The 25,092-nt window shown below is 40.2% G+C and overlaps 1 protein-coding gene across 2 annotated transcripts; it reads left to right on the top strand.

Annotated features, from left to right (window-relative positions):
* The first annotated feature begins 1,518 nt into the window (after positions 1-1,518).
* Positions 1,519-22,866, top strand: SEH1L (SEH1 like nucleoporin). Of its 2 annotated transcripts, none has more exons than XM_019920760.3 (9): positions 1,519-1,760; positions 4,302-4,352; positions 7,451-7,597; positions 10,406-10,617; positions 15,180-15,278; positions 16,788-16,928; positions 17,801-17,958; positions 19,179-19,329; positions 22,180-22,866. In XM_019920760.3, exons 1-9 carry the CDS (start codon positions 1,650-1,652, stop codon positions 22,382-22,384), a joined length of 1,275 nt encoding a protein of 424 aa, XP_019776319.2. In that variant the 5' UTR covers positions 1,519-1,649; the 3' UTR covers positions 22,385-22,866. The 2 variants fall into 2 exon arrangements, with proteins under 2 accessions (XP_019776319.2, XP_019776318.2); XM_019920759.3 differs by lacking the exon at positions 22,180-22,866 and adding an exon at positions 20,580-22,053 and having other exon boundaries at positions 1,520-1,760.
* The last annotated feature ends 2,226 nt before the right edge of the window (positions 22,867-25,092 follow it).

Genomic DNA, 25,092 nt, shown 5'->3' with positions numbered 1-25,092 from the left:
TTCATTGCTGGTGGGAATGTAAAATGATTCAGCCACTATGGAAGACAGTCTGGAGGGTTTTTACAAAACTAAACATATACTTGCCATATGAGGAGGCTATCATGGTCCTTGGTATCTACCCAAAGGAGTTGAAAATTTATCTCCACACAAAAACCTGCAAATGGATGTTTGTATCAGCTTTATTCTTAATTGCCAAAACTTGGAAGCAAACAATGGGTCCTTCAGACGTTGAATGGATAAACTTTGATACATCCAGTCAATGGAACATTAATCAGGGTGAAAAAGAAATGAGCTATCAAGCCGTGAAAAGACATGGAAGAACTTTAAACGCATATTACTCAGTGAAAGTCACCAATCTGAAAAGGTTACATACTGTATGATTCCAACTATATAGCACATTCTGGAAAAGGCAAAACTATGGAGACAGTGAAAAGATCAGTGTTTGCCCAAGACTGAGGGATGGGGGTAGGGGAGGATGACTAGGTGGAGCACAGAGGATTTTTAGAGCAGTGAACCCATTCCGTACAACCCTACCACGGTGAATACATGTCCCTATGCATTTGTCAAAATGCACGGAATGTACAACACTGAGAGCAAACCCCAAGGTAAACTATGGACTTTGGGTGATAGTAATATGCTATGTAACAAATGTACGACTGCGCTGCTAATACTGAGTGGGGAGGGTAGTTGCCTATATGAGACCTCTATGTATTTTCTGATCAGCTTTTGCAATGAACTTAAAATTTCTCTAAAAAAATGAAGTCTCTTAAAAAAAAAAATCCCTCCTATTCAACCTCTCACCCGGATAATCTCTGGCAACAACCGCTGTGTTTACTGTCTCTAAACTTCACTTATACAAAGTTTTTTAAGGTTTCGAGCTTTTATAAATCTATCAAACCTTCACAGATAGTGAGTACTTTCTCTGGAAATGAGTGTCTTTGACCTCAGAGCAGTTACAGTAGTTCTTAGTTATCATACCTGCAGCTCACAGGTTTGGGAGTTTGCCTCTGAAAGTACCAATAAAATCTTACTATTTTTAGTGGGGGGCGCAGGGGGGAAGGCAAGTGAAGGAACTAACAGCAAGGCTAAGCCATTTCCGCACCTCCCGGGGTTGGTGTGGGGGGCGGGAAACGGCCGGGGCCACCCGCTACGTCTGGGAGCCTGCGCTCCGGCCGCCCGGAACAGCCCCGGACACACGCCCCGTCCGCACTGCCCACTCTCCGCGCCCACTCCCGCCCGGCCCGCCCCGTCTCCCGGGGACACACGCCCAAACACGGACGAGACTGACTCAGGGCCGAGGCCCGCAGACGACAGTCTTAACCTTCGCATTCTCCCCAATTTCCACACTTGGTCAGAGAGTCCTCTAACTCTCCTCAGGGTACAGGCAGCGCCGCATCCAAGAGACTGACCGGCGTCCCAAGTAGTCCAGTAGCCACGGCCGCGCGGGGTATGACGGGGCGGGGGCGGGGTCCCGCAGGGTATGATGGGCCGGGGGGCGGGGCGCGCCGCAGCCGGGGCGCGCCGCAGCCGGGGCGCGCGAGCGGCCCGCGGGAAGCACAGCGGTGCGCGCCCCGGAGCCAGGTCCGGGTGGGCTGTGGTCCGCGCGCCGCCGCGCCGTCCTGTTGGAGGAGGGAGGGGCTGGCGCAGCCATGTTCGTGGCGCGCAGCATCGCGGCGGACCACAAAGATCTCATCCACGATGTGTCTTTCGACTTCCACGGACGGCGGATGGCCACCTGCTCCAGTGACCAGAGCGTCAAGGTGCGCGCGGGGCCGAGCCCGGAAGGAGGCGGGAGGGTGCGCGGCCCGCTGTCCGAGCGGAGGGGCGCGTGGAGAGTGGACTCTTCCCGACTTGAGGCGCGCTGCGGACACGAGGTCCGGAGCCCAGGCCGATTGGCGGGCGCCCTCCTCCTAGTTATTGTGGAGTCAAGGCCGCCTGGGCCGCCTCCGCGCGGCTGCGGGGGCGTGCGTGCGTCACGGGGGCGTGCGTGCGTCATGGCGGCGTGCGCGTTCCTGTCGCGGGGGAGGCCGAACGCGCGGGGCAGGTAGACTCGCCAGGGCCGCCCGGCTGGGCCCCGGGTGCCATGGCATTGCTCTTCGTTGGTCAGGCTGGGACCCGGGTCGCGGGGGCGCCGGCACAGTGGGTGGGGTGAGCCGGCCCCCGCGCACCGCGGCCCCTCCATCCGGAGCGGGGTCCCGGGACCCCTCCCCGCCGTCCGCCCGCTCCTCACAGAAGTGCCGGGGCGGGGGGAGCCGCACGGCCGGTCTGCTCCGTACGCGACGTCCTCGCGGGCGGATCGGAATCCACTTCCCGGGCTGCAAGTGTTGCGAGGCCCAGGTTTTCTCACCCACCCCTCCGCCCGCCCCGCCGTGGGAGTGTCGCAATAATTAGCGTCCGTTAACCGAGTGGGTTTCCTTATCCGAGTAGAACTCAGCCTCCAAGTCACTAGGACCTAGTGGGTCGTCCAGTACGGAGCTTTTGTCTGTCGTGGTGTTGCAGTGAAAATCTTCGTTAACCCAGCTTTTTATGTTTTCTGGATGATTTCCTTAGGCTCATTACAGTAGAGAAATTAGTGAATATTTTAAAAGTTTTTGAGAGTAATTGGCAAATTAGCTTTTTGCAGGTTTGTACTATGTTACAATACTGCTGGTGAAGAGTATCAGTGTGATAGTTGTCCGTGTCGGGCATTATCATTGCAGTTTTTTTTCTTTAATTATTTTTTATTGTGGTAAGGTACACGTAACAGAATTTATTACCTTAACCATTTTTAAGCGTACAGCTCAGGGGTATTAAGTATGTTCATATCTTTGCCTCCATCTCCAGAACCTTCTCATTTCTTACTGTCCCCGTTAAACATAACTAGCCGGTCCCTCCGGCCCCCGCCCCTGGCAGCCACCCTTGTACTTTCTGTCTCTGAATGTGGCTATTCTAGCGGCCTCATTTAAGTGGGATCTTACAGGATTTGTCTTTTTTGTGACTGGCTGATTTCACTTAGGATAATGTTTTGAAGTTCATACATGTAGCATATGTCATAATTTCCTTTGTGAAAAAGGGAATGTTTAAACTTAAAAACTTTTTTAAAAGGCTAAAAATATATATTGCATATACCGCATTTTACTTATCACTCATCTGTCAGTGAAGTTGGGTTTCTTCTACATTTTAGTTGTGAATAATGCTGGTATAAATGTGGGTGAACAAATATCTCCTTGAGGCCCTGCTTTCAACTCTTTGGGGTGCAGACCCAGAAGTGGAATTGCTGGATCACATGGCAATTCTATTTTTATTCGAAGTTTTTTGAGGAGCCACCATACTGTTTATCATTACACTTTTTTAACACAGGTTAAAATGTCTTATTGTAATCTGTATTTTTTGTTGGTAGTAATGTTGAATGTTTTGTTTTTGTTTGTTATATATACAATTGATCCTCATTATTTGCAAATATTGTATTTGTGAATTTGCTTATTCTTTAAAATTTATTTGTAACCCCAAAATCAATGCTTATGGTTGTTTGTTGACATGAGCTGGGTAGCAAAAAATATTATAGAGTTGTCGGATGTGCATTCCCAGCTGAGGTTGGACAGGTGACACTCTGCCTTATGATTCAGGCTTTCATAATGTAAACAAGCATCCTTCTCATTGTCTATTTAGTGTCACATTTTTCACATTTTTGTTCTTTTTTTGGTGATTTCCACTGTCTGAAGTGGTCCCCAAGTGTAGTGCTGCATAGAGTTCCCACAAGCAAGAAGGCTGTGATGTGCCCAATGGAGAAAGTGTGTGTTAGGGAAGCTTCATTCAGACGTGAGTTATGCTACTGTTGGCAGTGAGTTCAGTGTTATTGAATCAATAATGTATACCAAATACGGTGTTTTTAAACATACACACATAAAACAAGGTTATGTATCGATTGGTTGACAAACATATTGTGACCAGATGCTCCTGTGAATCTCACCTATCAGTATTTTCCTCAGGAGGAGTGGTTTGGTATTCGCCAATTTACTGCTTACAGTGACATTCTAGGACATAACTAGGACATAATGGCTATAAGTAACCAGACTTGACTGTAACTGATATTGTCTCCATTAACTAGTAGAGCAAAGGTTCCTTGACCCCAGTGCTCAGCACAGTGCCTGACGTATCCAAGTTTCTCAATAAATATTTTGTTGAATGAGTGAATGTTTACTTACTGATTGTTTTCTTTTGTGAATTTATGTTCCCCTCCTTTGCCCTCATAGTGACTAATGTTTATGTTTTTCATATTAATTTGTAGGAATTCTTGGTATAAAATATCTTTTTTCTTACAGGTCTGGGATAAAAGTGAAAGTGGGGATTGGCATTGCACTGCTAGCTGGAAGGTTAGTATTTATTTTTACAGTGATTTGAAAGAATTGAAACATTTACTATTTAGTAGCATTAGTGACTTGCTGTTCAGCTTTGAGAGAATTGTAAAATTTATATCTTTTACTTACATTTTTTTCACTATTAAAGTAACAAATACACTTCAGAATATTTAAGAATAAGAAATTTGAAATTCTGTATCATTCTAACCTAATTATTTTTTGCATCTCAGTATTTCTTACCTTTTTCCTTTATATATTTTTTAATAGTTGTGATGTTTTGTACATAGTTTTATTTCTTGTATTTTAGAAGTAATAGCTTTACCCAGGTACATTTTTATGTATCTTGAGAATCATCAATTTTAAATGTACAGTTCAACGAGTATTAGTAAATTTACACGGTTATGCAACCATAACCATAATCTAATTTTAGAACACTTCCGTCAACCCTGAAGTTTCCCTTGTGCCTTTTGGGGTCAATCCTCGTTCCCTCGTACTCCCCAAGTAACCACTGAACTATTTGTATAGTTTTACTTTTTCTAGACATTTCATATAAATGGAATTCTACAGTATGTAGTTCTTTGTTTCTGCCTACTTTCCTTAGCATGTTTTTGAGGTTCATTGATGTTGTGGCATGTGTCAGTGGTTCGATCCTTTGTAACGCTGAGTAGTATTCCCTTGTATAGATGAAGCCACATTTTATTTATTCATTCACTATTTGATGGACAATTTGATTGTTTTTAGTTTTTGGCACTTATGAATAATGCTGTTATGAACATGCCATACAAGTCTTTGTGTGGACAAACGTTTTCAATTCTCTTAGATATGTAGGAATAGAATTGCTGGGCTGTGTATGTTTTAACTTTCTTGAAAACTGCCAGACTCTTTTCCAGAGTGCCTGCACCATTTTATATTCCACCATCAATGTATGAGGGTTCCAGTCTGTCTTTTTGATTATAGCCATCTTAGTGGGTGTGAAGTGGTGTCTCACTGGGTTTCAATTTGTATGCCCTTAATGATTAATTATGTTGATAGTGTTTTCATGTGCGTATTTGCCATTCATTTATCTTCTTTGGTGAAGTGTCTATTCAAATCTTTTGTCCTCTCCCCGTTTTTTAAATTGAGGTGAGAGTCACACAACGTAAAATTAGCCATTTCAAGTAAACAAATAAATGTGAATGCATTTATTACATTCACAATGTTGTACAATTACTACCTCTGTCTAGTTCCAAAACTTATTTTTATCACTCCAAAAGGAGACTCGTATTTCTTGCTTTTTAGTTTAACAGCATGTTTCATAAGTACTTTGGTTTGTTTTTAAACATAACTATAGCAACAAAACAAATATAACAACAAATATACCCTATTTTGTTTAGCTGATGGATATTTAAGTTGTTTCCTTTTTATTGTTATGAACACCTTTGTGCAATCCTTATTCTTTAGTTAGATTGTGCTTTACTGGGAATCTAACATTTAGCAGAATCTCAGTGCCCTAGTGCATCTTTTACTTAATAGCCTGTAAAAATAAGAAAGGTGAAATGAAAAAGACTGGACAGAACAAAGGATAAAAAATAAGGGTGCAGGGGCTTCCCTGGTGGTTGGGAGTCTGCCTGCCGATGCAGGGGACGCGGGTTTGTGCCCCGGTCCGGGAGGGTCCCACGTGCCGCGGAGTGTCTGGGCCCATGAGCCGTGGCCGCTGGGCCGGTGCATCTGGAGCCTGTGCTCCGCGGCGGGAGAGGCCACAATGGTGAGAGGCCCACGTACCGCAAAAAAAATAAAATAAGGGTGCAGGGACTTCCCTGGTGGTCCAGTGGTTAAGACTCTGTGCTTCCACTGCAGGGAGCATGGGTTAATCCCTGGTCGGGGAACAAAGATCCTGCATGCCGCATGGCACGGCCAAAAAAAAAAGGGGGGCGGTGCAAAGTTTACCATTGGATGATGACACTGTTACCATGTAGAAATTATTGGATTATGAAAGTGTTCTGAGATTATTGAGTATAAAAGTGTTAGATTGAAACAGATTTTGTAAGCATCATTGGTGGACTGGTGCTTGTTGTCATACATTATTTTTACTGGAAAGCACAAATGAATTCTGTTGATGTGAAATGCTTTAAGACTTTTCTGCCTTTTTTTTTGTCAACAAAAAGTTGGATAATAGAAATTTGAACTAATTTGACATTTTTCATCTAAAAGATAATGCTATTGAACTTTAAATTATTTCCTCAGAATACAAGGATTTGGACTTCTCTATATTTGTTCTCATTGCCTCTTTTCCTAGAATAGTCCATTGTCTAGCCAGACATCAGAATCATTTAAGCATTTTGTTGCTATGGTTTCTTATACTGTTAGGCTTTTGGAGCATATAATTTTTTTATTTTATTTATTTATTTATTTTGCGGTACGCAGGCCTCTCACTGTTGTGGCCTCTCCCGTTGCGGAGCACAGGCTCCGGGACGCACAGGCTCAGCGGCTATGGCGTACGGGCCCAGCCACTCCGCAGCATGTGGGATCTTCCTGGACCGGGGCACAAACCTGTGTCCCCTGCATCGGCAGGCGGACTTTCAACCACTGCACCACCAGGGAAGCCCTGAAGCATATAATTTTGATTACTCTTATTTATCAGGTGGATGTTTCCTATAGAGGAAATTTGCAAGTAAAAAAAAAAACAGTGGACTGATAGAATCTCTGTTTAAAAGCTTTGTTAGGCTAAACTCTGAACCAAGTCTCCAACTATCATTAGCACGGAAAGAGGTCAACTTTATCCAGCTGGATTTTTCTTTATTAGTAAAATGTTAGAAGAATTTGACTCTAGAAGGGCTGCAATCTTAAGTACAGAGTATCTTCTAAACGTTAAACGTGCTAGAATTGAACTTTTTTTTGGCTGCGCTGCACAGCATGCAGGCTCTTAGTTCCCCGGCCAGGGATCAAACCCATGCCCCCTGAAGTGGAAGAGTGGAGTCCTAACCACTGGACCACCAGGGAATTCCCTAGAATTTAACTTTTTAAATGTTAAATTGAATAGCTTTCTCCTTTTGTTGAAGTAAAAATACCTGTATTCTGTTTCTTCAAGTGACTAAACTCAGCTTTTTTCATTTTTTGCTTTTTTAATTCCTCAGACACATAGTGGATCTGTGTGGCGTGTGACATGGGCCCATCCTGAATTTGGACAGGTTTTGGCTTCCTGTTCTTTTGACCGAACAGCTGCTGTCTGGGAAGAAATAGTAGGAGAATCAAATGATAAACTGCGTGGACAGAGCCATTGGGTGAGACATTTGTTAGTGGTGGGTTGGTGGGTGGGGAACATGAGCACCCGAGGAGCAGTGGTCTTTCCAAGAACACTTCGGGGTGGTAAGATTTTCAGTCCCACCCACCCTGACCTCCAGGGAGGAGAGAGGCGCTGGGGATTGATGTAGTCACCAATGGCCAATGAGGTAGTCATTCACGCCTGTGTAATGATGTCTCCATAAAACCCCTATAGCAGCTGTCCTCAACCTTTTTGGCACCAGGGACCCGTTTCGTGGAAGATGGTTTTTCCACGGGGAGGGCAAAGGGGAATGGTTTCGGGATGATTCAAGCACGTTACATTTGTTGTGCACTTTATTTCTATTACTATTACATTGTAATAATAAAATAATGAAATAATTATACAACTCAGCGTAATGCTGACAGGAGGCGGAGCTCAGGTGGTAATGTGAGCAACGGAGAGCGGTTGTAAATACAGACGAAACTTCACTCGCTTGCCTGCTGCTCACCTCCTGCTGTGCGCCCCGGTTCCTAACAGCCCACAGACCGGGACTGGTCCATGGCCCAGGGGTTGGGGACCCCTTCCCTAGAGGACAGGGTTCGGAGGCTTCTGGACTGGTGAACACCTGGAGATTTGGGGAGAGTGGTGCCTGGAGGGGGCGTGGAAGCTCCACACCTGTCCCCAGCCTTGGGTACCTGTCCCCAGCCTGTGCGTCTCTTCCATGTGACTGTCCCTGAGTTACACCAGTCAGTCAGAAGCACAGATAACAACCTGGGTTTTCGACTGGCATCTGAAGAAGGGTGGTCTTGTGGGACTGAACTCTGAGCTCGTGGAATCTGACGCTATCTCCGGGTAGTTAGTGTCAAAATTGAGTTGAATTCTCCTTGGACACCCTGCTGGTGTCAGAATTATGTGGGGAACAGCCTCTACCCCCCACCCCCACCGGAATTGGAATTGTTACCAGAAACTTTTACTTCTTTAGGGAAATGTCTCTTCAAGTCCTTTGCCCATTTTTTTTTTTGTTGAGTTGTAGGTAGGGGTTCTTTAAGTATTCTGGATATTAATTCCTTAAGAGATATATGATTTCCAAATATTTCCTCCCATTCTGTGATTTGCCTTTTCACTCTCTTGATAGTGTCCGTAGGTGCACAAAATTTTCATGAAGTCCAGTTTATTTTTTTCTTTTGTTTCCTTGTGTTTCTGGTATCATAAATCATAGACAAATTCATTGTAATGGAGACTTTTCCCCAAAGTTTTCTTTTAAGAGTGTTGTAATTTTAGTTCTCATGTTTAGGTCTTTGATTCATATTGAGTTAATGTTTGTACGCGGTATAAGGTAAGTATCTAACTTCATTCTTTTACATGTCAATATCCAGTTTTCTAACACCTTTTATTGAAAAGATTGCCTTTTCCCCATTGAATGATTTTGACATCCTTGTTGAAAATCAAGTGACCATATATGGAGAGTTTATTTCTGGACTCTATTCCATTGGTGTCTGTCTATTCTTAGGCCATAACAAATTGTTTTAATTACTGTAGGTTTGTAGCTTGCATACTATTCATATTGTTTGACATTTTTTTTTTCAAATGATGGGAGGGGTTGGCCTCATTGCCCTTGCACCGGGGCCTTCCTCAGGCAAACAGTTGCTTAAGGGCAGGGGAGCAGAGACATTTCTTGAATAGAAAGGATTTTTCTAGCAGTCAGTCTGAGATGGATCAGTTAGCATCCTATAGGTTGGGTTTAGGAGTGGTGGCATAGAAAGGATTTTTCTTCGAACTTAATTATTTGTCTTTAGTTAAATCCACTGTCATTAATACATTTAATATTTCAGCATTCGTGTTATTAATTATTCAGTGGTGTTTTTAGACAAAAGTTTGCAAAGATGCTCTGCTATCTTTGAAGTTTGATATTCTTTTGATATTCAGACACCTTAAGATGTATTTTAGTAACCATAGACAGTAAACTCTTGATTTCTAAATTTTATTGACATTTTCAGTCAAAAATCATCTCATCTAGGTGCCAGACAGTAACTGGTACATGCTATGCTGGGATTCTCTAATTACCAGAATGCCAGCTTCGTACCATTCGCTTGGTCTCTACTACATGCCTTCTTTTAAAAGTGGATGGTAGCGGTCTGAGTAGGACTAACACTTACATTTGATGGAAGAAGTTTCACACCTTCCATTCTGCTGTTAAAGAATCTTAATTCTTTTACTTTGCGGCCTGCTTTGTATGACAAAACTGCTCATATGAAAATTCTAACATTTTCTGGTTTACTGACCTATCTGCTTAAGAAGAGAGTACTTAACCTAATTTAATAAAGTTAGACTTCGTAAGGCCTTCTTTCTTCTGCCATAGAGGGAGTAATTGATTATAGGTCACTGGTTTGTTACTGATTGCTAGCTGTGTATGTGGTACTTTGTTAAGTGCTTTGGAGGAAATTGAGGCCCACACAGGTTTTGAATACCTTATTCAAGGTTATATACCTAGTAAGTGGCAGAGGAGTTCTGTGTGATTTCAGAGCCTGTGTTCCTTCCACTCTGCCATCCTTTTTTTTTGTATTTAATTTATTTATTTTAAGATGTAATTTATTTTTTTTAAATTTTTGGCTGTGTTGGGTCTTTGTTGCTGCGCGAGGGCTTTCTCTAGTTGTGGCGAGCAGGGCTACTCTTCCTTGTGGTGTGCAGGCTTAGTTGCTCCGCGGCATGTGGGATCTTCCCAGACTAGGGATCGAACCCGTATCCCCTGCATTGGCAGGTGTGTTCTTATCCACTGCGCCACCAGGGAAGTCCCTGTATTTAATTTAAATTGTTAATTTTTTTTCAGGTCAAGAGGACAACACTAGTGGACAGCAGAACATCTGTTACCGACGTGAAATTTGCTCCTAAGCATATGGGTCTTATGTTAGCAACCTGCTCAGCAGATGGTATAGTCAGAATCTACGAGGCACCAGACGTCATGAATCTCAGCCAGTGGTCTCTGCAACATGAGATCTCATGCAAGCTAAGCTGTAGTTGTATTTCTTGGAACCCTTCAAGGTATGCTTACACAGCAATCCTCTGGTGATATAAGCCTAGTAATTATTACACTTAGCATCAGATGGTTTATTTTTTTTGAAAATGCTTTTCTTAAGTAGTCTTGTTCATTATTTTTTAAAATGTATATTATGTAGAATAAAAATTCTCCTTTCTCCACCCTGTCATGTGTCTTCTACCCCTATTTCTACTCCACAGAAGAAGCCAACCACTGTAAATATTCTGGTGCGCCTTCTGGACTTTTTCCATGTATATAAAATAAATATTTAATAACAAATATTTAATTTGTGTGTTTATAAACACACAAATATATGCAAATACAGGTATATGCTATCATGTACAAGTGGACACAAAACACACAGACATGTTTAGACATAACATTTTCCTTTCATGCAATTTGCCTTTTTCACTTACAGATACATCATGGGCATTTTCCCATGTGTTAGTATAATTAGTTCTTCCTTACTCCTTTAACTGCTGTATAGAGTATGATTCTAAGACTGTATCATAGTTGATTTTTATTAAACTTTTTAAAATTAAAAGAGTAATGAGTCACCTGATAAAAAAATTCAAATAATCTAGAAGAGTACAAAATGAGAGGTAAAAGTTCCCTTACTCCCTAAAAACAAATGCTGTTAGTAGTTTTGTTTTTAGATTTTAATTCTGGTAGTCACTATTTTATTTTTAAATGATTTATTTATACCTTTGGTTCTTGCTGTGTTATCTTTAGACAGTATTTATACTCATTCTGTGAAAGATGACTTCAGCACATTTACAAAGCTTTCCACTTGTGAAGGTATGACAAGGTATTTTATTTGTGGAAGTGTTAATAGTTGTTTAGTTGTATTGGTAATTATCTTAATTTTAAATATTTATTTCTCTAGTGATTTATCAATTTTTAGACTATATATTGACTCACCTCTCTTTTAAAAAAGGGGAAATCAGCTTTTTTTTGCTTCTACCACACATTCACCCTCCCATTTCCTAATATTTTGTTATATTGCTTATACAGTGACAAGATTTACAATGTTTGTATTTATGTTTTGTAAACATTTAATAATATTAAGTTATATGTGTTAAGTACACATATAAGTACTTTATCTTTTGACTACAAGTTGATTCTAAATATTAAGTAGCAACCAAATTTATAAGACTAGATTATGTAAATATTCATTACAGACATAAATGTAATCTGTTTCATGAAAACTTTCGTTCACACAGAATAATATGGCATTAACTCCTGATGGGTGCTCTTTTCTCTTTACTGATTCCTTTACTTTTGGGTTATACTTGGCTGTCACAATTTTCGTATCACAAGTTGCCTTTGGATTTTTTGTTTTCATTTTGGTCACATACCTCTTAAAGTAACTTTTTTTCCTATATGGGATGGATGGCAAGCTTTCTGAATTCTGGCATACCCAGAAATGTCTTAATTTTTCTCCATGCTTAATTATAGTTTGACTAGTTTTAGAACTTCGGCCAAGTTCCAAATGTAAGAATTTCAAATTACTATTCTTCAATCTTTTAAACTTTAGGTGGTGAGATGTCTGAGGTCAGTCTGATACTGGATCTTTTGTAGGAAGACTAGTCTTTCTGGAAGATTTTAGGATTTTGCATTACTACTTTGAGTTGCAAGTATATTCTCCGAGTTTGTGGTTTGTCATTTTGACACTATCATGACTTTTGATAGTCTGCAGAAAGTTCTGAATTTTAATATAGCCACACTTAACAGTCTTTCTATATTTGTTATAGTGCTTTTTGTTTTTTTATTTGAAAAATTCCCCACCTTGATGTTGTCAAGTGTATTCTGAAAGGTTTTTGGTTTTGCCTTTCACACTTGGGTCATTAAAACTCCTGGAATTGCTTTGTATGGTTTAAGGTAGTAGAATTCTAAAATTTATATACCAGGATGTTTTTTTTTTGCGGTACACGGGCCTCTCACCGCTGTGGCCTCTCCAGTTGCGGAGCACAGGCTCCAGACGCGCAGGCCCAGCGGCCACGGCCCGTGGGCCCAGCTGTTCCACGGCACGTGGCATCCCCCCAGACCGGGGCATGAACCTGTGCCCCCTGCATCGGCAGGCGGACTCCCAACCACTGCGCCAGCAGGGAAGCTTGGGGGTCATTTTAAACAGTGAAATCATCAACACAAAGAACAAAAATGCAGAAAACATGATGGTAAATAGAGTGCAAAGCAGGCACTGGTTTTTCAGCATAAAGCTGAAACAGGAAGGCCCATGAATGCCCCAAGTATTGGATTTTTGGTTTTGCAAATAAATTTTAGCAAGTAGGTCAGTTTACAAATGTAGAATCTGCATATGATGTGGACTGTAGGCTGTTTTATATTTTCTCAAAGATCTATTTCCTCAAAGAACTGTTTGTATGCCTTGGTCTTTAACTGTCACACTCCTTCTTTTTCTCAAGTGCATGTTAGTCTTTGCTCATGTATTTGTGAACAGGAGACTGTGATGGCTGCTAGAGAGAACTGGTGTTGGTATTTTTCTCCTGTTAGATGCTGTTTTCTTAACAGCTCATTCTCTTACTTAGGGGGTTGGCTGAGTTTTGACTAAGTAGGTGGAGTGGTTTGGCAGGGTTTCCTTGTAGGGCGACCAAGACGGAGCTGGCAGGTGGGCATTACCCCCAAATTGCCAAAGTCAGGAGGTTTTGACTTGGGGGATAGAGCACTTTAATGTATTTTCTTCTTTCTTGTCCCTCTCCCTGCCGGCTTTGCAGTGCTACTTTATTTCAAGTTCATATCTCTCCTCATAAGTTCTAATCATCTCACTAGGATCCTTCTCAGATTTTATTTAGCCTAGAGCAGAGTCAGCTGCCAGCCATGGGGGTCTTCTGATTGCAGATTATTAAATGAATCAATTCATGATTGCCCCATTACTCATTACTATTGGTTGATTGATTGATTCGTTATTTACTTATTGATTAGAGGTTGGAGCTGCTAGAATTTCCTCCTTAATGATAGTTGTTGAGCTCTTTTTCCCTTAGCATTTTAACTGTCTGATCTCCTTTTGCTTCCTGGAATCCTCCAGATTTCATGATTTCTGATGGCACATTCTGATTTCTGCACTGTTACAGTGTTATTTTTTCATCATTTCCATGGAGGCGTAGGAAGGAGATGCAGGTGATCAGTCTCCTGTATTCAGTCAGAGTTGGATGGTTTTGCTCACTGTTTAATTATGAGTCATATTTGGAAAATGGTTTAAATGTGATCATCTTATTTATGGATATACAAATGAGATAATCCTTAATTCAGGTTGTTATCTGGATGTTTCACAATTTAATTTTTAGAATATTTTAAAAATTTATATTTTCAGTAATTTTAGAATATATTACTATAAATGTACTTGTCCTTGATCAAATAAATCCATTTGTGGAACATTGAAAAAAGAAATTTTGTGAGATATAGAAATTACTATAATTTACATCCCTTTGAATAGCCAAGAATTATAATAAGTAACTTGTAATTTTATTTTATTACTATAGGACTTTGTAGTTTACCTGGTATTTTTTTTTTTTTTAATTAAAAAAAATGTTTGTTTATTTGTGGCCGTGTCGGGTCTTAGTTGCAGCACTTGGGCTTCTCTCTAATTGTGGCGTGCAGGCTCCAGAGCACGTGGGCTAGTTGCCCCAAGGCATGTGGGATCTTAGTTCCCCAACCAGGGATCGAACCTGTGTCCCCTGCATTGGAAGGTGGATTCTTAACCACTGGACCGCCAGGGAAGTCCCTACCTGGTTTTTTCCTTATATTAGGTGATGTCGTTATCAGATGCTTTAGTAATAAACACCTAAACGTTTTTTTTTAATTATCGCATTTTGTTTTCAGCTTTATGAAATTGGCAGATCACAATATCAAGATCAAAGGTTAAACAATACCTCTATGTCATGTTCATAGAGGTATTACTTAATCTGGATGGGGGAGGCAAAGGAAATCAATATCTAGGACATTAGACATAGAAATGAAAAAAAAAGATTCAACCTAGAGTCAACGTCAGTGGAGTTCACTCTCTTATTGCTTATCTTTTGCCTTTGTCAAAACGCAGTTGACCACAAATGAGTCTGGAGACTAGAGAATGACAGGCATGCCTTCCTGAGGGTGGTCTTTTTCTACTTTTCCTTCTCCGTCGGGGTGGGGTTCTTTTTGTACGAAGCATGTAAAAATCTTTTTGCCATGAATTTGGTCACCGTAAAATTACTTTTCATTCTATAGTTAATGACCAGATCTTTTAGAAAGAAAAATTCTAACGCCTCTTAAGTGTCTTTAAAAAAAAAATCTATTGACTGCTTGAAGCCTTTTGTTTTGGGAAAAGGACTACTTTCTAAGCCATAAGAAAATGTGGTTAAAAACAAGGTGAAAGCCCAGTGTCCTCAGTCCCCAGGCTGAGAACTCAGGGGTACCCCTCCTGGGTGTGTGGTGCCGGGCGTGGCAGGGGTCTAGTCCGCAGTGACACGCTGACTGGTGGGTTGCATGGCTGCTGAACGCATTTTTAATTCTCTGAACTAAATGTGCATTAACTTTATAATTATGTAAAATATCTTTTACTTTTCCTTTCTAGCTCTCGTGCTCATTCCCCCATGATCGCTGTAGGAAGTGATGACAGCAGCCCAAACGCAATGGCCAAGGTTCAGATTTTCGAATATAATGAAAACACCAGGTCAGTACTGCTTTGGTTAAGTTATTGTTCTGAATTGCATTTAATTTTTTAAAATGTTATTTCTTTATTCATTAACTCAGTTACGCATTATTTGTCACATATTTACTGATTTCCTATGATACGCTAAGTTCTCTGCTCTGGTAATATAAAATTGAGTGGTGTAGAGGAAAAGGTAATTGATCTCCCAGTATGTACCGTCATGAAGGGAAAACAAACAAACAAAAAAAAGGTGAAAAATGGTGATGAATTTTATAAACTGGGAGAATCAGGATGTTCAGAGATTATGCCTAGGGGGAGGGGGCCAGGAAGATTCATTCAAAAGGAGACCCATAGGGCTTCCCTGGTGGCACAGTAGTTGAGAGTCCGCCTGCTGATGCAGGGGACATGGGTTCGTGCCCCGGTCCGGGAGGATCCCACATGCCGTGGAGCGGCTGAGCCCATGAACCATGGCCGCCGAGCCTGCGTGTCTGGAGCCTGTGCTCCGCAACAGGAGAGGCCACAACAGTGAGAGGCCCGCGTATCGCAAAAAAAAAAAAAAAAAAAAAAAAATGGAGACCCATAGAATGAGTAGAAATTAGCCAGACAAAGAGGGCAAAACATTCCAGATGGAGAAAACTGCATGTGTTGAGAGAGAGCCAATATATTTTCGCTGTGTTTGGAACATAATAGGTAAAAGGGAGTGTGATGAGAAATCTGGAAGGCTTATACCTGCAAGACCTACTGTTCAACGTTTAATTTTTATCTTAAGGGTAATGTGAAGCCATTGAAAGACTTCTCAGTTGGAGAATAACAGGATCAGATGGTAGTTTAACACTCCCGAGGTGTGGAAATAGACTTTGTTGTAGCTTCCTTTATCATCACTTAAAAAACTCAATTCTTGCTGTTGTCAGCTTAACTTTTTTCTTTACACTCAAATTTTAGGGAATTCAGGTACCCTTTTTCTTAAAAAAGATGTTAATGGCTAACAAATCAAGATCTCATTCTAATTAAGTTTTAGTTACTCTGTTTTAAGCTAAACTTAAAAAAAAAATTAAAGGAAGAAACCTGGGAGGTTATATTACATTCCTAGGGCTGTCAAAGCAAATTACTACAAACTGGTGGCTTAAAAGAGATGTTTCTTTTCAGAGTTCTGGAGGCCAGAAATCTGAAATCAACGTGTTGTCAGGGCTGTGCTGCTTTCAGACTCTTTCCTTGTCTCTTCCAGCTTCTGGAGGCTCCAGGAGTTCCGTGGCTGAGCTGCATCACTCCAATCTCTGCCTGTGTCTTCACATGGCTTCTTCTCTAATGTCTGTTTCTCTCTCATCCTGAGATCCTTAATTGTATCTGCAAAGGCCCTTTCCGATAGGTCACATTCACAGTTTCTGGGGATTGGGGCTGGACATATTATATATTGCAGAGATAAACGCTACTTCATTGTGAGCAAGATGGAGAAAATGGAGATACCTAGACATGTGGATTTTTAAAATTTTCATTTCTGATAATTCTAACGTAAATTGTTTTTTCATTTAGGAAATATGCAAAAGCTGAAACCCTCCTGACAGTCACGGATCCTGTCCACGATATTGCCTTTGCTCCAAACTTGGGACGGTCTTTCCACATTCTTGCCATAGCAACCAAAGACGTGAGAATTTTTACATTAAAGCCTGTGAGGTGAGTTTTTGAAACAATTACTAATTTGAAAGTTCTCTTACCTCTTGCTTATTTTCATTTGTGGAGGAGAGTGTAGAGGCAACAGTGATCTGAAGAATGGATTCTTTTTTTTTGGCGGTTCGCGGGCCTCTCACTGCTGTGGCCTCTCCCGTTGCGGAGCACAGGCTCCAGACGCGCAGGCTCAGCGGCCATGGCTCACGGGCCCAGCCGCTCCGCGGTATGTGGGATCTTCCCGGACCGGGGCACGAACCCATGTTCCCTGCATCGGCAGGCAGACTCTGAACCACTGCGCCACCAGGGAAGCCCAAGAGAGGAGATTTATGTTTTCTTAGTTGTGTTTTATTTAGGCAGATACTAAAATGAATTGGATCCTCTGAATATAATTGCACTCTATAAATGTTTGAAGGAATGAGAGGTGGCAGTCTACTTAGGGAAAATTAAATTAGAACTGAGACATTCTTGTGAATAATCTATTTAGCTTTAACTTTGGAATTGTGAGTTTCTGTTCTTTTTCTTTTCTTTTTTCCTTCTTCTCTCCTCCTATTCTTCCCTTCCTACTACTTTTTCTTTTGAAATTAATCATTGTCATCTCTTTTATTCCTCAACTTTTTGGGGGGAATAAAATCCTCTTTAGTCACTTAATATCTTTTATGTGGTAGGATCATGCCAGGTACTGGGGAATCAAGTGAAAGTGACATGGCCCATCTCTCAGTAAGCTATGGAGGTTGGGGGGCAGGTATGGATATGACATTGATATGGCGTGTATGTGAGACCATTTGTATTTTTTAATTTAGAACGGTGAGTGTGTGTGTGTGTGTGTGTGTGTGTGTGTGTACACTCAGAATTCCTCAGGAAAATTTTTTTATTAACAGGAAAGAACTTACTTCCTCTGGTGGGCCAACAAAATTTGAAATCCATATAGTGGCTCAGTTTGATAATCATAATTCTCAGGTCTGGCGAGTAAGTTGGAATATAACAGGGACAGTGCTGGCATCTTCAGGAGATGATGGCTGTGTCAGGTTGTGGAAAGGTAAGATTTCATTGGAGGAATTGTTGCTTTATGATGCTACTTTAGAATTTTCACTTAGAAATGTAAACTCTGAAGTATTTTGAAAAAAATTATCTTTCTACAGTTACTTTTAAATTAATGTCTCATATTGTGTTGAATCTTTATTATTCTACCTAGTTCATAGCAGTAATTGACTAATTGAATTGTTTACGTTTCCATGTGGAACAAAGTAAAACTAACTGTAACAGAATATACACTACCTCCAAAGATACCATTTGCTATGTGTGTAACTTGTGGGACTTCTCTACAAACCCAGGATATAGTCATCTCTTATTTGATTAAACAATTGCTTTAGCCAACAAGCCCTTAAGAGAAGAAAAATCCAGTATCTTCCCCACTTCTTCTCTACAGCTCCCAAAAGTTAGAGAATCTTGAGGCCACTGATTCTAAAAGTTTCTTACAAATGCCAAGCAGAGGAAGTGGTCTGGACGGTCGACACAGACTGTGGGTGCTGTGGCGTGGTCTGCACTTCTCCACGGATGTTTATCCACTGGCTCTGTGTACCACTCTAGTCGGTGGCGTCCCATCTTTAGGATTCGAAGTTACAGCTTCGTTCATTTCCCCTGAGGAGTTACTGTTCCCAAACTGCAGTTTGGCTGAGTCTCCTGTGGTCAGCTTTAGGCTGTGGTAGAACCAGCCCAGGTGTCCCTTTCCTCAGGGTCTTTGCTGCCCCGTCCTACCTAACTTGGATTTCCTGAGCTCAGTGTCTGCAGTGACCAGTTTTGCATCCAAACAATTAGGCCAAGTTGGATAAGCCACTCAAACCCCAGAGGTTCTGTTACCTACATCCATGAGGACTTGACTTGTACTCGCTGAACTGAGAAGGTGACTCCGTTACCCACACATCAGAACTGAAATTCATTATAATGAAGACAGAATTTTATTTTGATATTAACTTAATGTAATAATGTGGTAGCTTAGAGAATTGTCTCTGTTAATATTTATCTAGTAAGGAAAGGAAATGGGTGGTGAGAGCTTTGTTTTTAAATTAGTATTTCTTTAAAAACTTCAAAAAATAATTGTTAAAATTGAGATATATGTGTTTCATTTAAAAAAATGTCTTTACCATTTATCCTGAGAGATATGTAGCCTGTAGGTCTCTTTTATTTCTTTAATTGTAGATTTGTGCCCTGGAACATAGGTATTAGTCATGTTAATGAGTTTGACCATTTTCCTTTCAGCTAATTATATGGACAACTGGAAGTGTACTGGTATTCTGAAAGGTAATGGGAGCCCTGTCAATGGGAGCTCTCAGCAGGGAAACTCAAATCCTTCTCTAGGTTCAAATATACCAAATCTTCAGAATTCATTAAATGGATCTTCTGCTGGCAGGTAGGCTGTTTTGTGAGAAAACTAGAAATTATCTTCTTCTTAAATCATTCTGGTAGCCATACTGAAGGTGTGTTATTTCATGGATTTTAAGATTGAATCAAGAAATTCACACGTAACTGTGGCACTAGAAGAGAAGGAGGCACTTTGGTAGCTCTGTATTTGGCTTATTACTTGGTCATAATATTTACAGGTAGGTTCTGAGGCCGTTAAACAAACTCAATTATATGCTGAAATTTAGTGGTCTTCCAGAAACATATATAACTTTGAAGTAATGAGATGAAGAGGAAGTTTGGGACAGTACTGAGGATCGTAGTCCCAGATGAGCATTAGTGTTGCTAGTGCTGGTAGGGTGGCCTTTGAGTCAGGTTAAGCTGAAATTTTAAATAAAACACACAAACTAAAGCTTTGTAAAAGTGAGTAAATTAAATGTTTTTTGTGTGTGTGTTTAAAATTTTCATGGAGATTGTAAGAGGATATGGTAAATTCTGAGTTCTTGATTTTTAGAATTTTTAGTATATTTTAGATTCTCAAAGAATGTTTAATGTTATCTAAAGAGTTGTCCTTTTGTTTTCATATTCAAATTTCAATTTGTAAGGTAAAATTATTTTAATATGCCTTTGTGAATAATTTGGAATACTATTTAGGAAACTTCAAAGCATAGCCTTAACAAACTGTCACGTGGTTGTCCTGTTGTCAACTTAAATGAAAGAAGAGAATTGTATTTTAAATTTCCTCAACTATTTTTTTTTTTTTGCGATATGCGGGCCTCCCACTGTGGTGGCCTTTCCCGTTGCGGAGCACAGGCTCCGGACGCACAGGCTCAGCGGCCATGGCTCACGGGCCCAGCTGCTCCGCGACATGTGGGATCTTCCCGGACCGGGGCATGAACCCGTGTCCCCTGCATCAGCAGGCGGACTCTCAACCACTGCGCCACCAGGGAAGCCCTCCTTAATTATTTTTGTATTGTTATATTTTTATAAAGGAGTCCTGCTTTTTGATTTTTAAGTATTTGCATGAAAACAACTTCAGGTCACCATAGAAGATATCAGATTATAAAGATTATTCCATGAAGCAAAGATACTAGTGTTAATTTTTTTTAAAAAAATCTGGTTTTTGGTTGCTGCCTGTACTGCACACTTTCTTTTGTAAAGAGCTTTGAAGTTTTGATGTGTTCTTATTGTGCCAATAACCATGTGTGTTAGATCTGTGATGCATTTTCCCTTCTCCATTTGTATTATGTCCTTTAACAGAAAGCACAGCTGAGTACCAGCTAACTGGAGTAACTTTGCTGTTTTGCTGCTTGTTGCATGCACACAGGAATGGGAAGCAAGCTCCTTTTCCCCTTCCCCAGCGCCGTTTGACCTCTCCCAAGATACACCAACAGCCTGCTTACTACTAAACGCAGTCCAAAAGGCCTTTAAAAATACAGTGTATATCATTTTTTTTGTGCTAGCCAGTTTATTGACATTATTTGAAACTTTTGAAATATAAATGGAGAGGCTTTTTGTTGAGACATTGTCACCAAAACAATTTTTTGAAATGTTTCTGAAATGAACATGGGTTTTAAAATTAAAGGATTGTTACCATCCTCATTGCTAGTTGGGAGGAGGGAAAATATCACTCTATTCCATCTGGAGACTATATATAGACTTATGTCTTTTATTTTCTAAAACAGTAAGCTAAAATGAATTTTTATAATTTTAATTTGAAGATTGAATATTTTTCATAAAGATTGTTTTGAGTGCTAATTTGTTTACCTTTTGTAGAATTGGTTTATACATGATATTATTCAGTACAACTCTGTTATTTCTTTGTAATGTTTAAAAAGTATTAGTGAAGGAGTGAGAGAAGTAGTAGTGAAAGTAACTTGACTGTACAGTTTGTAGCCGAACAACATTTGGTATTGCTTCATTTATAATTTAGAAGTAAAATGAAAACATCTTTGTAAGTTTTCAGTTCATATTCACTAAAGAGATAAATGTTTCTAATATGTGCTTGTATATTTTTATGGTGTGATTTCATGGCTTAAGGTTTCCTTCAAGTCAAAATTTGGAAACATAGTATAAGAAGCAGATAAAACTCTGCTAAAATTGTGCATGCATGTTAACCTCCACATTCCATGTCCCAGGATTTTCTTAATTTTGTTGGCTGCTTCATTTAGTTCATATCCTCTGATAACAAAGCTATAAATCTTTTTTTGAGAAAATGCTAAAGTATTACGGGTAAGTTTTAAAATGGCAGAAGAATAACAATAGGACATATTTTTGAGCCCTTTTACTTATCAAAATTTTGTACTAGTCTTTTTGCAGAAAAACATCTAAGTACATTCAAAGATTGTGTTTCTTCAAAAGTATGTTGCAATAGCTGGCCATACTATGTGAAAGTCTATCTGAATTGGTCCTCAGTATCATGTATGCACTAAAAAATGTGCTGCTGCTACAAGTGAAGTGTTGCTTAAAGAAAAAGCTTACTTGATTTGTAAATTACAGGAGAGCATCAATATGTTTCTGAGAGACTAGAAAATGTTTTAAATTATAAAATTAATGTCTTTTTTGTAACATTCATACTGATAATTTTTTTTAACATTTTAAGTTTAACAGATTGTATTTCTTTTTTCAAGTTTCTATACTTGCTTAAATGAGCCTGATTTGAGTAAGGGTCTTGATTTTGCTATTATGTTCCGTTAGTTTTGGCATGAATATAGTAAAGCTTTTTTTTCTAGCATGTGTTTTTTCCTCTTTGGTTCTCTTTGTATTTACTATTTTTCTCTTTTTCTTCTGTTTTTTCTTTTTTTTTTTTCTGTTGTTTTTGTTTTGTTTTGGTGTTTTGTTCCTGTCTTCATTGTTTCAGGTATTTCTTTCCCCCTCTGGATTCCCCACGGGCTGGATCGAGATGGTCCAGTTATGCCCAGCTCCTTCCTCCTCCTCCTCCTCCTCCTCCTCCTCTGATAGAGCACTCTTGCGATGCTGACACTGCCAGCCTCCAGTATCCTCACCCTCGCAGACGATCTCTCTCTCGGCCTCTTAATCCCTTACCTGAGAATGAAGGGGTTTAAAAAACACTGATTTAACACTTAAAGGCCTTATTCAAGTGCTTGTAAATGCTTTCATTCCTGGCTTTTTGTTTTTCTTCATTTTCTTTCAGAAGATTTTTCTAATTTAGGGTCTGTCTTGCATGTATTACAACCAGAACATGGTGTTTGGAACCTAAATGTGTTTGTGCTTCTGCATCAAAGGAATATTTGCTTCATTGGTTGATAACCTTTGATGAAATATGAGATGTGTACACATAACATTAACTGTGAGAGTTACACACAATAGCTGACTTCAAAGTGCCTGTTCTGTACATTTTATTTTGAACTGTTATGGCGTTAAGTTTCTTATGGTTTGTCATACTGGTTAATGTGAAAGCATATCGTTATAGAGTTAACTTTGCCTTTGAGACATGATAAAAAATGTTTTTGATTTTTACAGGCTAATGTTGCAACTGACTAGTTTGTAAAATAAATCATTCCTGTGTATAAAGCAGCAAAACATATTATGGACTGGTCTTTTTTTTTTTTTCTTTTAAAGGAAACTGCCTTTCACTACTTGGAATTATTGTTTAAAGCTTTTGTAATTATTCTCCAAGTAGATTATTTAATAAAATATATTTTTAAAGATATGAATCTGTTGCCATATAAAAATAGAATGTAGTTTATTTGATGGTTGGTAAAGCTTATTTATATCTCCTTAAAATATCATATTGCTAAAAAAAGATCCAAACAATCAGAAATTAGGGGATGATCATGGCATTTGTTTAGAAGGTAGAAAGTTAGTATGCAGACTAACATCTAGAATCAACAAATGTCTACTTGACATTTGAACTGCTATTTGAACAGCGTTTCGTGTGTCTATCAGCTGATCACAAAGATGGTATAGTCGTTATAAATATATATTATAACTTATAATCTAATTTTCAAAGACACTCTCCTATCAATAGACACTTTCCTGTCAAACCCCTAGAGCTTCTTAACATGCAAGGGATAAAGAGCTTATAAAGTATATTGTATTTTAATTTAAGGCAAGGTCTTCCTTCTGTTAAAGGACTTGTTTTAGACCGGTAGACTAGTCGAGTTTCAAAGCAAGAGGTCTCACTTTAAGTCTGGATCTAGCTCAGAATTAAGAATTCAGGTCTTTTAGATTTCAATCATTATCAAGGTACGTGGGGTAGGATGGGGTAATGAATTGAGACAGGCCCTCCCATTTAGTGAACATTGGGCATCTTCTATATGCAAGATACTGTGCTAAACACTTTGGGATATGTAAAAAAAAAAACAGAAAGGTAGTCGGCACACATTCATTCTAGTGGGAGAAGGCATTTACAGAATTTACAAAGGGTAGTGAGGATTCAGCTTCATAAAAAAGGTTGAACGGTACAGGAGGCATTAAAGAAAGTGATTTATATGTCAGCAGGATTTGGAAGGGATGTGGGATTGTGACATGTTGGAGTACTTAAAGTGGAAGAGGGCGGAGTCCAGGGTGATGGCCCAAATGTAGAAGAGAACAGGGCGTGTGCAGGCAGAGGATTAAGTTTTAGTCCAATGAAAGAACAAGGTTCATTTGGGGAGCTAGTGGGAGATTAACCTGGACGCATACCTTGTGGTCACACTGTAGAAGGTGCTGGATATTGGAGGTTGAGGTGTTACCACTCAGAGCAGTTGGTAAAGGGAAGCCATGTGAGACGTCCGCCTTTCCTAACTGGACGGGTGTCTCTTCTAATTCCCCGGAAGGTACCCTTGGCCATGGGGCCACTTCAAGCTCTTCCTGGAATTGGAGATTTGGAATTCACTACTTCTTCCTTTTCAGTTGGTCAGATAATAGCTAATGTTGCTGAGTGCCTCCACGTGCCAGTGCTCTTCTAGATGCAAGTTAACTGACTTCATCCTCACAGCAAACTCTGAGGCAAGTGCTCTGATTATCCCCGTTTTACAGATGAGGACACCTGCAGGTTTAAGCTCTTTGTGCGAGGCTGCACAGTTAGGAAGTGAGAGCATTGAGATTTGGGCAGTCTGGCATCTCAGTGAAGGCTCTTTTCCTGCAAATACTTTGGAGTGTAGATCCCTGTCACTGTCAGGTTGCTGGGTGCCATGGGGAGACCTCCAGTCACTCGATCTTTATGAAGGAAGGACAGTGAGTTGGGTTCAAGGGATTCAGGGTGAGTGACAGTCTGGAACAGTGGACACATTCCAGCAGTTCACTGCCAGCGTGTGGCCATGGTGTAGGCAGAGCGTTGCTCATTACACTCAAATAGCATCCTTTCAGCTCTAGAGCTAAGGATTTGATTTGTTTCTCAAGATTCAGAAAATATTGAGATTTTCGCCATTTAATCTGTGTTCATTGAGTTTGGACACAGGTAGAACAGGCGTGGTTAAATGCCAAGGCTGGAAGGTTTCAAGAAGAGATGTCAAGATAACTGCGGAGACATCACTGAGTTTGATGGGAGGCCAGTCCTGATAAACTAAAACAAGTGTGGAAGTAGTACTCAGGGCCAAGCCAGAAACAGAATGAGTGACAATGAGGTGTGAAAGGAGGCAGTTAAGGATAGGAGAGACAGAGTGGTCTTTGTGTGATAAAATGGAATCAAGGAAGGGTGCGTGTCTTATTCATTTTTAAGAAAATTTATTTGTTTTATTTATTTATTTTTGGCTGCATTGGGTCTTTGTTGCTACGCGTGGGCTTTTCTCTAGTTGCAGAGAGCATAGGCTACTCTTCGTTGCGGTGT

This window comes from Tursiops truncatus, chromosome 13 (assembly GCF_011762595.2).
Source record: "Tursiops truncatus isolate mTurTru1 chromosome 13, mTurTru1.mat.Y, whole genome shotgun sequence".
Taxonomy (NCBI): Eukaryota; Metazoa; Chordata; class Mammalia; order Artiodactyla; family Delphinidae; genus Tursiops; species Tursiops truncatus.
The sequence above is the reverse complement of the archived record's forward strand: the minus strand, read 5'-3'. Positions and strand labels throughout refer to the sequence as shown.

Excerpts from the sequence above, each read along its gene's own strand:
- SEH1L (XM_019920760.3), top strand. The coding sequence starts at position 1,650 with ATGTTCGTGGCGCGCAGCATCGCGGCGGACCACAAAGATCTCATCCAC. Across the intron at positions 4,353-7,450 it reads ATTGCACTGCTAGCTGGAAG|ACACATAGTGGATCTGTGTG; the intron begins GTTAGTATTTAT and ends TTAATTCCTCAG. Across the intron at positions 17,959-19,178 it reads CTGTGTCAGGTTGTGGAAAG|CTAATTATATGGACAACTGG; the intron begins GTAAGATTTCAT and ends TTTTCCTTTCAG.